Source organism: Phaenicophaeus curvirostris, chromosome 22, assembly GCF_032191515.1.
Source record: "Phaenicophaeus curvirostris isolate KB17595 chromosome 22, BPBGC_Pcur_1.0, whole genome shotgun sequence".
In the NCBI taxonomy this organism is placed as follows: Eukaryota; Metazoa; Chordata; class Aves; order Cuculiformes; family Cuculidae; genus Phaenicophaeus; species Phaenicophaeus curvirostris.
Window position 1 is genome coordinate 7,942,974 of NC_091413.1, and position 13,704 is coordinate 7,956,677.

The 13,704-nt window shown below is 53.5% G+C and overlaps 1 protein-coding gene across 1 annotated transcript in view; it reads left to right on the forward strand.

Annotated features, from left to right (window-relative positions):
* The window catches only part of IGSF21 (immunoglobin superfamily member 21), a 48,709-nt gene extending 35,316 nt beyond the window's left edge, over positions 1 to 13,393 (forward strand). The window contains exons 3-10 of the mRNA XM_069874458.1: positions 455 to 576; positions 6,554 to 6,672; positions 7,556 to 7,671; positions 8,715 to 9,162; positions 12,003 to 12,088; positions 12,315 to 12,507; positions 12,600 to 12,638; positions 13,131 to 13,393. Coding sequence (XP_069730559.1) covers positions 455 to 576; positions 6,554 to 6,672; positions 7,556 to 7,671; positions 8,715 to 9,162; positions 12,003 to 12,088; positions 12,315 to 12,507; positions 12,600 to 12,638; positions 13,131 to 13,204 — 1,197 coding nt within the window. The 3' untranslated portion in view covers positions 13,205 to 13,393. The remainder of the gene's footprint in view (positions 1 to 454; positions 577 to 6,553; positions 6,673 to 7,555; positions 7,672 to 8,714; positions 9,163 to 12,002; positions 12,089 to 12,314; positions 12,508 to 12,599; positions 12,639 to 13,130) is intronic.
* Positions 13,394 to 13,704: the final 311 nt, after the last annotated feature.

Genomic DNA, 13,704 nt, shown 5'->3' on the forward strand with positions numbered 1-13,704 from the left:
GAAATGCACAGGTTTGGCTTCTAAACTCAGCAAGCTTATAATAAATAAATCATATTTCATAGAAACATGGAAAGGGTTGGGTTGGGAAGGACCTCAAAGCCCATCCAGTCCCACTCCTGCCACGGGCAGGGACACCTCCCACTGGATCAGGGGCTCCAAGCCCCATCCAACCTGGCCTTGAACCCCTCCAGGGATGGGGCAGCCACCCCTGCTCTGGGCAACCTGAGCCAGGGCCTCCCCATCCTCACAGCAGAACATTTCTCCCTAAGATCCCATCTCAACCTCCTCTCTTTCAGTTTGCAAATAAAAATATTGAGAAAATACTAACTAAAAATATCTCAAAAATAAAAATATTAGCAATAAAAGTTCTTTAATAATTAGAAAGTGGGTGCACAGCTGCTTAAGCGTTGCAAAAGTGACCGTGGATCTCTCATGTATGTTTGGGTTTTTGCAGGTCACTGATGGTGGGACCATCAAACAGAAGATCTTCACCTTCGATGCCATGTTCTCCACCAATTTCTCACAGATGGAGAATTATCGGAAAAGGGAGGATCTGGTCTACCAGTCCACCGTGCGGTAAGTCACCCTGATATCACCTTCTCTGACACATCAGCTGCTTTTTAAAGCCTGTTTTTCAGGAATTTGTCCCCAGTTGAGGGTATTGTGGCAATACTCCTGTGTCCTCTTTGGCTGTCAGTGGGGATTCAATGCATAGCAAGGAAATTATCGTCACTTAATGCATTGTCACCAAATATCCCTGCGGTCAGAGAATCATTGAATCGTTAAGGTTGGAAAAGCCTGCTAAGTCCATCCAGTCCAACCGCCCCGTGCCTGCTGAACCCTGTCCCCAAGTGCCACAGCCACAGGGTTTTTTAAACCCTTCCAGGGGTGGAGACTCCACCACTGCCCTGGGCAGCCTCTGCCAGGGCTTCACCACGCAGTCAGTAAAGAAATGTTTCCTAATATCCAACCTAAAGCTCCCCCGACACAACTTGAGGCCATTTCCTCTCATCCCATCGCTTGTTCCTTGGGAGCAGAGCCCAGCGCCCACCTCACCACAACCTCCTCTCCAGGAGCTGCACAGAGCGATGAGGTCTCTCCTCAGCCTCCTCTTCTCCACGATAAACCCCCCCAGGTCCCTCAGCCGCTCCCACAACCCCTGTTCTCCAGACCCTTCCCAGCTCTGTTCCCTTTTCCAGACACCCTCCAGCCCCTCCAGGTCCTTCTTGGAGTGAGGGGCCAGAACTGACCCCAGGGTTCGAGGTGCAGGGGACGATCCCTTCCCTGCTCCTGCTGGCCACCCCACGGCTGAGCCAAGCCAGGGTGTTGGTGGCCACAGCTCGGGGCTGCTGGCCCTGCCTGTCCCTAAGGAAAAGTTGATATCAATAGTGATTTCCGGGGTGAAAATCTGCAGGGAGAAACAAGTCTTGGGCGGGGGGAAGTTTAAAAAAGAAATATATCTATAAAAAGAAATATATTTATAAACCAGGCGACGTGGGAGCTTGACTTCGCTTTTCTTCCAAGTGCGAAATCACTTGCAGGAGTGTCAGCTTTATTACTAATTACACACTTGCTTTATTGCCGGTGTTATAAAAACAAAACTAGAGCCTGAAAAAAACGTCAGGGGAAGACTTAATTCAAGGCAAAAAGGCTGGGGTGAAGTATTTCTTTTTCACTGTTTTTTTTCCCGCTTTGTTTCCTTTTTAAATTAGAATTTGCTAATCGGGTTTCAAAGGTCGTTTTCCCCAGCCTAGAGTAATAAAAATTTTGTGTATGGTGGGGAAATGAGGTCGTTTCCTTGAGGTAATGTGGGTTTTGCACTGCAAATCATAGAATCACAGAATGGCTTGGGCTGGAAGGGACCTCAAAGCCCATCCAGTCCCACCCCTGCCATGGGCAGGGACACCTCCCACTGGATCAGGGGCTCCAAGCCCCATCCAACCTGGCCTTGAACCCCTCCAGGGATGGGGCAGCCACCCCTGCTCTGGGCAACCTGGGCCAGGGCCTCCCCACCCTCATCTTGAAGAATTTCTTCCTAATGTATAATCTAATTCTTCCCCCTTCCGATTTAAAACCGTTCCCCTCATCCCATCCCTGCACTCCCTGGCCCAGAGCCCCTCCCCAGCTTTCCTGGAGCCCCTTTCAGCACTGGAAGCTGCTCTGAGGTCTCCCTATAGCCTTCTCTTCTCCAAACTGAACAACCCCAACTCTCTCAGCCTGTCCTTGTATGGGAGGTTCTCCAGCCCTTGGATCATCTCCGTGGCCTCCTCTGGACTCGCTCCAACAGTCCCATCTCCTTCTTATGTTAAGGACTCCAGAACTGGATGCAGGGCTTCAGGTGGAGTCTCACCAGAGTGGACTAGAGGGGCAGAACCCCCTCCCTGGCCCTGCTGGTCCCACCGCTCTGGATGCAGTTTGGTTTTCTGGGCGTTCCTGGCTCTTGTGGAACTTCTCATCCGTGAGCACCCCAAGTCCTTCGCTGGCCTGCTTCCAAAGACATTGTCCCCCAGCCTCTGTATGAGTTGGAAAGGGCTTGTTATTGGCTCATCCCATCAGATGAGCACATGCCCAAGCCTGGAATTCTTTCTAATCGTTTGGAATTCAAATTTCTGAGGGTTTTTTGCTGTTCTTTGTGCTACACTCAGAGCTGTGTTTTATTATAAGCAAAAGCAATTATGTTAGGTGGCTGCGTGGGAATAAATGTGAATATAGAGTGGACAAGAAGCAGGAAAGCAAGGTTGGAGAGGAGGTGATTGGGGTTGCTCAGAGGATGCTTGAGAGTTGCTCAGGGGAGGCTCAGGGTTTACTCAGAAGGATGCACAGGACTTACTTAGAGCATGCTCAGGAGACACTCGGGATGTTCAGGTGCTAGAAGATGCTCAGAGGATGCTCAACAGGATCAGGATATGCTCATGGCTGGCTCAGATGATGCTCAGGATGCTCACGGGTTGCTCAAGATGCTTGAGGGTTGCTCGGGAGGATGCTTAGGGCTTGCTCAGGGGAGTCTCAGGAGATGCTCAGGGTTTGCTCAGGGAATGTTCAGAAGATGCTCAGAGGATGCTCAGGATAGTCAGCAGATTCTCAAATGATGCTCAGGTCAGGAGATTCTCAGGAGGATGCGCAGGACTTGCTCAGCGGATATTCAGAAGATGCTCAGAGGATGCTCAGCAAGGTCAGCAGATGATCAGGGGTTCCTCAGAGGATGCTGAGATGATGCTCAGGAAGGTTGGGAGATGCTCAGGAGTTGCTCAGGGATGCTCAGATGATGCTCAGGAAGGTCAGGAGATGCTGAGGATGCTTAGGGGTTGCTCCAGGGGATGCTCAGGGCATGTTCAGAGGATGCTCTGGCAATGATCAGAGATTGCTCAGGGGGATGTTCAGGAGAAGCTCAGGAGCTGCTCTGCTCCTCAAGATTTGCTTCCCACGTAGCGCAGGCTCCGCTCAGCCACTTGCTCGGTTGTTGTACAAATTTCTGACACGACTAATTATTGTTTGGAGGATGTTTCGGCAGCTCCGTGAAGGGATTACACATTCCCCACCTCAACAACCTTGCTTTCCTGCCTTAAACCCAGCGGTTTTGCTCAGTGCTGCGTTTATTCTCTAGCAGGGAGTGCCAGGAAAGTCGAGAATTACACCAGAATAGAACATCCCCTGTGCATGAAGCACAACATCCCGACCACGAGCATCCCTTGGGCAAAGGACAAGGATATTGCACCATCCCAGCGAGGCAAGGCAGCTGCTTTTTTTGGCTCAAACCCCTCCGTTTTGCTCCCTTTCACCACATATTGTAGAACTAATAGAATTTGGGAGCAGAAAATTTCGCTGCCCTAGGACCAAGCACTTAAAAGCATCAGTAATCGTCGGCACGGCACCGGCAAATCGGCGGCGGAGCCAGGGATGTTCGTGGTCAAAATCTTTTCACACGGTTGCCTTTTTTCAGAGGAAAACAGCAACTTGCCTGGGGAGAAAGGAGATATTTCTTGGAGGGGATGAAAAGAGCTTGTTTTCTGAATCATTGGGCTTGATGCTTCTTTTTGGGGGGAGGTCCTGCCTTATTTTGGGCTCTGGTGAAGAAGAGGAGCAACACTGGGAAGGGTTTGGGGATGGGTTGATAGCTTCGTGGCTGTTTTCACTCGGGTTTTTTGTTTTACCCTTTTGTATTTTCAGCTTTTGGGGTTTTTTACTCATTTTAACGACACGGTCACGTCGATGCTGTCCCATGGAGCGTTATCCTGGGTGCCGTGACTCTTATCTGTGCGGCACAGAGGGCTGCCAGGGCTGCCTCTTTTCATACCGGCTTTGAACACCGCCCGCTCAGATGTGAAGAGCAATGCCAAGAGATATCCAACCCTGCATATTTTTTTTCCCCTCTCTGATTAAAAACCCACCCTCGTCGAGTAAGGCACTGCTTTATGAATATCTATCTCATTTTCTTTGCCTGATTTCCAGCGTGCTTAGAGGACGCAAAGGACACGATGGGCAGCATTTTGGCTTTGCAGGGCTGGGGGGTTCCCTTTTTCCAGTCCCTTCAAACCGCAGAGATATCAAACTGACCCAGCTAGGACCATTTTACACCCAAATCTATGTGCAAACCCAAAGGGCTTGTCCTTCATGGTGAGGGGCAGCTGCCAGGATGGAGAGGGTCCCCAGCTCGGCAGGGACTGAAACCACTCCTGCGTATCGCAGACAAAGGGTGTGGATGGTTTCCCAATCCGTGTGTGGGTAATTAGAGGCTGGAACAGATGGTAAAAGCTTAGTTGAAAGTGGTGTGGTCATTAAAAGGAGCTGCCAAGCGACTGTTCACTTCGACGGAGACTTGTTTGTGCTGGCGGGGGGGCTCGTGCAGTGAGGAGGAGGTGTGGGAAGGTAGCCAGGAGCATGCAGAAAGGATCCGGTGAACCAGTGCTGGATTTGCCCCTCGGCTGGGGAAGCCCTGCGAGGCTCACACGTGGCTTTGTGCTGAAAAGGGGGAGGTTCTAAGCTGCGGGTGGCTTGCCGGGTGCTCCATGCAGGAATTGTCCCCATCCTTATTGCCATGGCAGGGATGCTGCTGGTGGGTAAGGTGGGATGATGCTGGTGGGTGAGGTGGGATGCTGGTGGCTAGTGAGGTAGGATGCTGCTGGCCAGCATGGTGGGATGCTGCTGGCTAGTGAAGTAGAATGCTGCTGGTCGGTGTGGTGGGATGCTGGTAGCTAGTGAGGTAGGATGCTGCTGGTCCGTGTGGTGGGATGCTGCTGGTCGGTGTGGTCGGATGTTGGTGGCTAGTGAGGTAGGATGCTGCTGGCCAGCGTGGTGGGATGCTGGTGGCTAGTGAGGTAGAAAGCTGGTGGCCAGCATGGTGGGATGCTGCAGGCTGGCATGGTGGGATGCTGCTGGCTACTGAGGTAGGATGCTGCCGGTCATTGTGGTGGGATGCTGGGGGCTAGTGAGGTAGATTGCTGCCAGTCGGCATTGTGGGATGCTGGGGGCTAGTGAAGTAGAATGCTGCTGGTTGGTGTGGTGGGATGCTGGTAGCTAGTGAGGTAGGATGCTGTTGGTCAGCATGGTGGGATGCTGGTGGCTAGTGAGGTAGGATGCTGTTGGTCAGCATGGTGGGATGCCGGTGGCTAGTGAGGTAGGATGCTGCTGGTCGGTGTGGTGGGATGCTGGTGGCTAGTGAGGTAGGATGCTGCTGGCCAGCATCGTGGGATGCTACTGGCCAGCGTGGTGGGATGCTGGTGGCTAGTGAGGTAGAAAGCTGGTGGCCAGCATGGTGGGATGCTGCTGGCTAGTGAGGTAGGATGCTGGTGGCCGGCATGGTGGGATGCTGCCGGTCAGCACGGTGGGATGCTGGTGGCTAGTGAGGTAGGATGCTGCTGGCCGGCATGGTGGGATGATGCAACTGATTTGTGAAATGGGCTGCTGCTGACTGGCAAGGTGGGGATACTCCTGGTCGGCAAGGCAGGATGCTGCTGGCTGGTGAAATGGGATGATGCTGCCGGTCAGCAAAGGGGCTCCTTTGCAGCCAGCACAAACCTTTCCTCCTCCATCAGCACCGATTCTTTGGCACATCTCTTCCTTTCCTGTTTTTTTTAATATCTACCTAAAGAATCTGGGTACTGTCTCGATCAGAGCATGCTCTGCCTTTGCTTGGAGTTTGGGCTTATGATGCTTTTTATCCACCATGCTTTGCTACAGCTGGTGCTTCGCCCAAGCGGGCTGTAACGGCTGGTGCAGAGCCTTTCACATCGGTGTTTTGCAGGTGTTTAACGTCCACGCTTCGTGGGTTTTTGCTTTCAGTGGTGCCTTTACCTCCCGTACGCTTCTCCTTTCAATAATGCAATTACTTACCCTCCCGAGGAGCTGTCAGTGCCAGTAAACTCCAGCTGCTAAACCGCATTACACAGCTTTCTCCTGCAGCCTTTACAGTTATTAATAGTTTATTGATCCTCGTTGCTGGTGAAAGCAACCCCATCCGACGCCTCGATATCCGGATGCCAACCACTGCATCCCTGGGAAAACGGGCTTGGGATGGAGGAGGGAGCAAGCGATGAGCTCTGTGTCTCCTCCCCAGCCTCCCCGAGGTTCGCATTTCAGACAACGGTCCCTATGAGTGTCACGTGGGGATTTACGACCGAGCCACACGGGAGAAAGTGGTCCTGGCTTCTGGGAACGTATTCCTCAATGTGATGGGTGAGTGCAGCCCCCAGCGGTGCAGGGCGGGGGGAAGCGGCTGCAGGGGCCCGCGGTGGGAGGACAGTGGGGGTTCAGCTCTTTTTCACGTCCTCACGGATGGAGACAGGGACAGGGATGGGAATGAGGATGGAGACAGGGACAAGGATGGGGATGGGAACAAGGATGAGGGTGGGGACGGGGTTGGGGATGAAGATGGGGATGGGGGCAGGGGAGGGGAAGGGGATACAGATCAGGGCAGGGATGGGGATGGAGATTGGTGTAGGGATGAGGATAAGGGTGGGGATGAAGATGAGGATGAGGATCAGGGCAGGGATGGGGATGAAGATGGGAGTAGGGAAGAGGATGAGGGTGGGGACAAAGATGAGGATGAGGATCAGGGCAGGGATGGGGATGAAGGTGGGAGCAGGGATGAGGATAAGGGTGGGGACAAAGATGAGGATGAGGATCAGGGCAGAGATGGGAATGGTAGTGGAAGCAGAGCTGGAGATGATGGGGCCAGGGGGACGAGGATCAGGATGAGGATGGGGAGGGGGACACAGATGGGGACAGGGGCAGAGATGAAGGTGGGGATGGGGGCAGGGATAGGGTTGGTGAGGAAAGGGTGTGGGTGGGGATGGGGAGAGGGACAAGGGTGAGGATGGGGATGAGGATGAAGATAAGGTCAGGAGTGGGAAGAGGTTGAGGATGGTGATGGAGACAAGGATAGGGAATAAGGTGGGGCCAAGTATGGGGAAGAACATGGGGATGGGACAGGGTTGAGGATGGGGATGACACGGTGAATGGGGACAGGGATGGGGATGACAGGGAGCATGGGAATGAGAATGGGGATAGATGGATGTTGAGTTTGCCATGCTGACACCCTGGCTGTGCTCCCTGGCAGCTCCTCCAACGTCCATCTCGGTGATTGCTGCTGACACACCAGCGCCCTTCAGCCGCTACCAGGCGCAGAACTTCACCCTTGTGTGTGTGGTCTCTGGTGGCAAACCTGCCCCTCTGGTGAGCCTCCGGAGGGGGTTATCTTAGAATCATAGAATGCTTTCAGTTGGAAGGGACCTCAAAGCCCATCCAGTCCCACCCCTGCCACGGGCAGGGACACCTCCCACTGGATCAGGGGCTCCAAGCCCCATCCAACCTGGCCGTGAACCCCTCCAGGGATGGGGCAGCCACCACTGCTCTGGGCAACCTGGGCCAGGGCCTCCCCACCCTCATTGAGAAGCATTTCTTCCTAATATCCAATCTAAATCTTCCCCTTTCCACTTTAAAGCCATTCTCCCTCGTCCTATCACTCCATGCCCTTGTAAATCGTCCCTTCCCTGCTTTCCTGGAGCCCCTTTCAGCCCTGGAAGCTGCTCTAAAGTCTCCCCACAGCCTTCTCTTCTCCAGACTGAACAAGCCCAACTCTCTCAGCCTGTCCTCATGTGGGAGGCGCTTCAGCTCTCGGATCATCTCTGTGGCCTCCTCTGGACTCGCTCCAACAGTTCCATCTCCTTCTCATGTTGGGGATTCCAGAATTGGACACAAGACTTCAGATGGGGTCTCACAAGAGAAGAGTAGAGGGTCAGAATCCCCTCCCTTGCCCTGCTAGCCACGCTGCTTTTGATATCTTTTGTGTGTATATATATATCAAGCAAACATAAAAATGTAAGTATAAAACACATATAATTGTGCTGCTTTTGGAGGTGAGATAAGGCAAATATCTCCCCCTGTAGCATCTTTCTATGTGGACCTTGAGAACATTCTCCATGCAAAGCTACTCAAGGAGATGGGATGTTGGAGATAAGACATTAGGAAGAAATTCTTCACAATGAAGGTGGGGAGGCCCTGGCCCAGGCTGCCCAGAGCAGGGGTGGCTGCCCCATCCCTGGAGGGGTTCAAGGCCAGGTTGGATGGGGCTTGGAGCCCCTGATGCAGTGGGAGGTTTCCCTGTTCATGGCAGGGGTGGGACTGGATGAGCTTTGAGGTCCCTTCCAGCCCATGATTCTATGTCTGGGGTGGTGGCTGTCCCTGCTGGGCTCACCGTCCCTTTTGTCCCCATGCAGGTTTACTTCAAGCGGGACGGGGAGCCCATCGAGGCCACCCCTCTGCCGGAGCCGCCGGCCGGCGCCGGGAGCTGGGCACCCCGCAACCTCCTCCACCGCGACCTGGATGACACCAAGGTGCCCAAATCCCTGGCGGCCGAAGGAGAAGTGGGAGGTGGCCAAGCCCAGGCCACGGCCGACCCGCCGCAGGGGCTGGCAGCCGAGCGGGGCTCTGTCACCGAAACCATCCCCGAGACGGTGGTGAGCCGGGAGTTCCCACGATGGGTGCACGTGGCGGAGCCCATCTACTACTTCCGCCACACGCACGCGCCCGTCAGCGACGGCACGGTGGAGGCGCGGGCCACCCTCACCTGGACCCTCAACCCCCAGATCGACAACGAGGCGCTTTTCAGCTGCGAGGTCAAGCACCCGGCACTCTCCATGCCCATGCAGTCCGAGGTGACGCTCGGTAAGCGCGGCCGGCGGCTTCACAGGCTGCTGCGATGATTTTTGCACTTTTTACTCTTTTTTTTTGGCCTTTTTTTTATTTTTCAAGGTTTCTTACTACGTTTTTGCAATCGTGGGGGTATTTTTCCCCCTTTTTTTAGCCTTTTTATTCACTTTCTTTTGATTTTGTATTATTTTGCAAGGTTTCTTGCCATTTTTATGATTTTTTTTTCAAATTTTGCGCTCTTTTACCCTTTTACTTCCTTTTGCTTTTTTCTTAATTTGCAAGGTTTCTTGTCTTTTCTGCGGTTTTTTTTGCAATTCTGGGCTTTTTTATCTTTTTTGCACTTTTTTTGCAAGAACTCTTGCTATTTTTCATGAATGTTTGCAAATCTTTTTGCATATTTTAGCTTTTTCATTGCACTTTTTTGCTGTTATTTCGCAGGGTTTCTTGCCATTTTGTTGCACATTTTTGAAACTTTTTGTGATTTTTTTTGTGCTTTTATTGCCTTTCACCCCCCCTCCAATTCCTGCATTTTATTGTATTTTTGCTTTTCTTCTTTTCTTTGGGGGATCTCCAGGCACTCTGGGTTAAAGCCGGGTGCCACGTAGGGTGGCACAATGATAGGAGGAGGCGATGCCCGGGCTCTGCACAAGTAGAGGTGGGGGCAGCAGGGTTTGGGGGGGCAGCAGGGTTTGAGGGGCCATCAGGAGAGAGAAGGGGGTCGCTATGTATTTTCAGGGTGACAGAACAAGGGGTCTGTGGGGGGTAGGACGGAGTGCAAGGGGCAGGAGGGAAAGGGCAGGTTTAAGGTGAGCTAGAGGTGGGTGTGGGCGCTAGGGGTGCTTGGGAGGGATTGTCTTTGGGGTCCGTGGGGTGCAGAGCCCCTCGTGCATGGGGGAGGAGGCTGTGGGGCTGCTGCCCCCCTAGTCCTCACAGCCTCATGGTGCCCCATGAAGGGGAGCAAGCCCTGGCCCTAAAAAAGGGGGTTTGGTGGGTTGATATAGGGCAGGGATTGAGGGGTGGCTGTGGAATCCGGTGGGGAGGGGTTGGGATGATGTGTGGGGCTGGTAGGGGGTGATTTGAGGTTCTTGGGCACCAGAGCAAGGCAGCGATGTCAGAGCAGGGAGGAAACAAGGATCTTGAGAGGAGCTGGGCTGGGAGAAGCGCCCTCAGTGAGTGGGGGGTGGGTGTTTGGATGCGATGGGGAGGTGTAGGACCAGGAAAGGAGGGACAAGGAGGGGCTGGGCTGGGGGCAGCCAGGGCTGCGCTGGGCGTAGGCTGAGCAGGGACAGGGGTGTTAAAGCTTGGGGTGGGGACTCTGTTGTGCGACCTGCTGTTAGGTGGGTCTTCGCCTTGGTTGCCTGTAGGGCAAGTGAGGAAGTTGGGTGACCCCCTTCATGTTACCTCCTATGGGTAGGGGATGGGATGGAGGTGCTTCTTCAGACTGGGGTCATGTTGGAGCTGGATAGAACACCATCCCATAGTGACATCACCTCCCAGGAGACCCAAAGACTGTTGATGGTCATCAGCCTTGTCTGTCACCACCCAACTCACCCCAGTGGGGACTGCTGGTGAGGCCAGGCTGGCCGCTGCATAGGAGCAGCCTGTGAGGCTGATGAGGCCCCATCTGTGATAGGGTGGTGGGATTAAGACCAGGGCTGTGCTGTTGGCTTCCAGAATGCTCAGGACCCTAGAAGAGCAGAAACTCCCCAAGTAATCACAGAGGCTGGTGAACAGAGTAGTTAGTGGGGGCCCTCACTTGTGCCCCACCTTGGCTGTTCAAGTAGTCCAGCTGGCTGAGGCTCCTCACCCTTCTCCTGGCTTCCCATCAGAAGAGGTTGAGCTTCAGGGCACCCTCCAGGTAGGCTGCTCCAGCCTTCCTCCCCTCGAGCTGGGAGTAGAAGACTGGGCTTTGCTCCTGGCCAAGTAGGGCACTTGGCTTGCTGCATCGGCAATGATGCACCATCTCCTGGAGAGCTTCACCTCGTTGGCTTTCCACTCATCTTTGGCTCAGGCTTCATTGTGCACAAGCTTCTCAGTGCTGGGGTTCTGTCCCTTTTCCTTCAGCTCATAAACTGCCTCAATTAGTGGGAGGTTGGCGGCAATGAGGAGGTCAACGGGAGGTTGGCAGTCAATGAGGAGGGCAGGAGCTCTCTTGCTAATAGAAGGCTCTCCATTATCTGTTCCTCCCTGCTGAGCATTACAACTCTCTCCCAGCGTACAACCAGGCAAAAAAAAATAACAGACAAGTCCTGTGTTTTCTCACGCCTTCTGCAGCTCATCAGGCTTGGATATCCACTGTCTGGGGCGGCCCATGAGGCCCAGACCTTCATGGCTCATTACTTCATCCCCAGTAGCTCCAATACCTGTAATGGCAAAGCTCACCTCACATTGCCCCCCACAAATCCACAGCCCTCCTCATCGCCTAAGATGCCTGCAGTCCACGGACCTCACTGGGTGTCCCACCACCACCACCATCCACACTCAGGTTTTTGGTATCATCACAGCACATCCCGCATTAACCCCTTCCTTATATCTAAATAATATACACACACACACTATATAGACCCTCGATAGAAGCCTCATTGAAACCAAGACCAACTACTTGCTTCAGTACCCAAATATGTCCTTCACCGTCAGTGCATCCCATCAGTTGTCTATCAGTCTTTCCATTCATCTGCCTGTGGGGTCCTTGCCTACCTTCCAGTCATTTGGATGTCCGTCAGCCTGTCCATCAGTCACCAAGCCATCAGCCACCTCTTCACCACAATCGTTCATCGAACCCCAGCCAAGGGCACTCAGCAGCACTGGGAATGCTGGGCGCAGCTGAAGTCCATTCTTGTCCCCTTCCCTTGCAGTTGCTCCCAAGGGCCCGAAGATCACTATGACCCCGACAAGAGCCCGCGTCGGAGACACTGTGCGCATCCTGGTGCAGGGCTTCCAGGTCAGCATCCCCATCCATCCCCACGGCTGTGGGGTGATGCTATGTCAACAGACAACCTGACAGCTGTACCATCACTTTTGGGGTTGGCTTGGTGGCCTTGGATTGCATTATGGTCCCTATATTGGTGCATCCTGGGTGTTTTGGCTGTGCCTTGTCCTTGCTCCAGGCACGAGACAGGGTTTGCTTGCCACATACGTTCATCTCAAAGCTCCGCATCTCCCTGCAGAATGAAGTCTTCCCTGAGCCTCTCTTCACCTGGACACGGGTGGGGAGCCGGCTCCTCGATGGCAGTGCCGAGCATGATGGCAAGGAGCTGGTGCTGGAGCGAGTGCCAGCTGAACTCAACGGCTCCATGTACCGCTGCACTGCCCAGAACCCCCTGGGCTCCACCGACACCCACACCCGGCTCATCGTTTTTGGTATGGCACCACCGTGGAGTTCCCTCCATAAATGCTCGCTCACACCCTCTTCCCCCCAGTAAACTGTTTCTCTCCTGTTTCTTTCCAATTAGAAAACCCAAATATTCCCAGAGGAACAGAAGACTCCAATGGTGAGTGGTGGTGGCACCAGTATTTTGATCTGGCCCCTCCAGAGAGGGAGGGACAATGCAGAGAGCATCTCTCCTTGCATGGTTGTGAGCCTTTGACTATCTCTCCTTGCATTGCCCCAAGCCCTTTAACTTCTTACTTTGTCCTAAACCCCTGAATGTCTCATCTTTCATAGTCCCAAGTCCTTGCCTACTTCACCTTGCATCCCTTCAAGCCCTTGAAAATCTCACCTTATGTTTCCCCAAGCCCTTGCCCGTTTCTCCTTCATTGCCCCAAGCCCTTGTCCTTGGCAATGGAAACGTCCTTGCACCAAAAGGGGCCCCATGGATGCTCCCCACATCATCCCTGACCTGCTGCCCGACCCACAGAAGCTCCATGGCAAGCTTAGGAGATTGATCTTCCCCCCAGAATAGATGGTGACCCCATGTTGCTTTGAACCCAAGTGACAAGATGCGACTTCCTGGACTCCTCACCCCTTTTCTCCTCCTGCCTAGGTTCACTCACCGGCCACTGCGGCTTCAGACTAGTTTTGGCGCTCACCCTAACAGTGATCCTGGAGCTAACGTGAAGCTTCACCAGCCTCTTCCTCCGCCTCCTCTTTCTCCGTACGGCTCCACCTGGCATTTACACCTCCATCAATCAGTTTTCTCGCGCTCTTTGGGGTTTTTTTTCTATACTATTTACAGTCTCGGTCTCTTTCTGTCTGTGTCTTGGCTTCCTCAGACAATTTAATTAAAAGGAAAAAGGACAAATCTCCTCCAGTAGAAGCTTGTGCTTAATGTTTTGCCTTGGGCTGGGGTCCCCCAAACCATTTTGGGGTACGCTCAGGGTTTGCAGAGTCTTGGGAAGGAGCTGTCTATTATGCAAGGGCCAGATTTCCCCTGGAAAATTCCATTTACACCATTCCCACTGCACCAAACTGCTCTGGGACTCAGCTCCCTGCAATCAGGACCGCGCATGTCCCCAGCATGAGGGACACTGGGGCTGAGTCCTCTCTGGAGCGCTGGGAGCCCGAAAGCTGCGGATCACTGGCCTTACACCCCAGGACTTTGGTTGGGGCAAATCGGC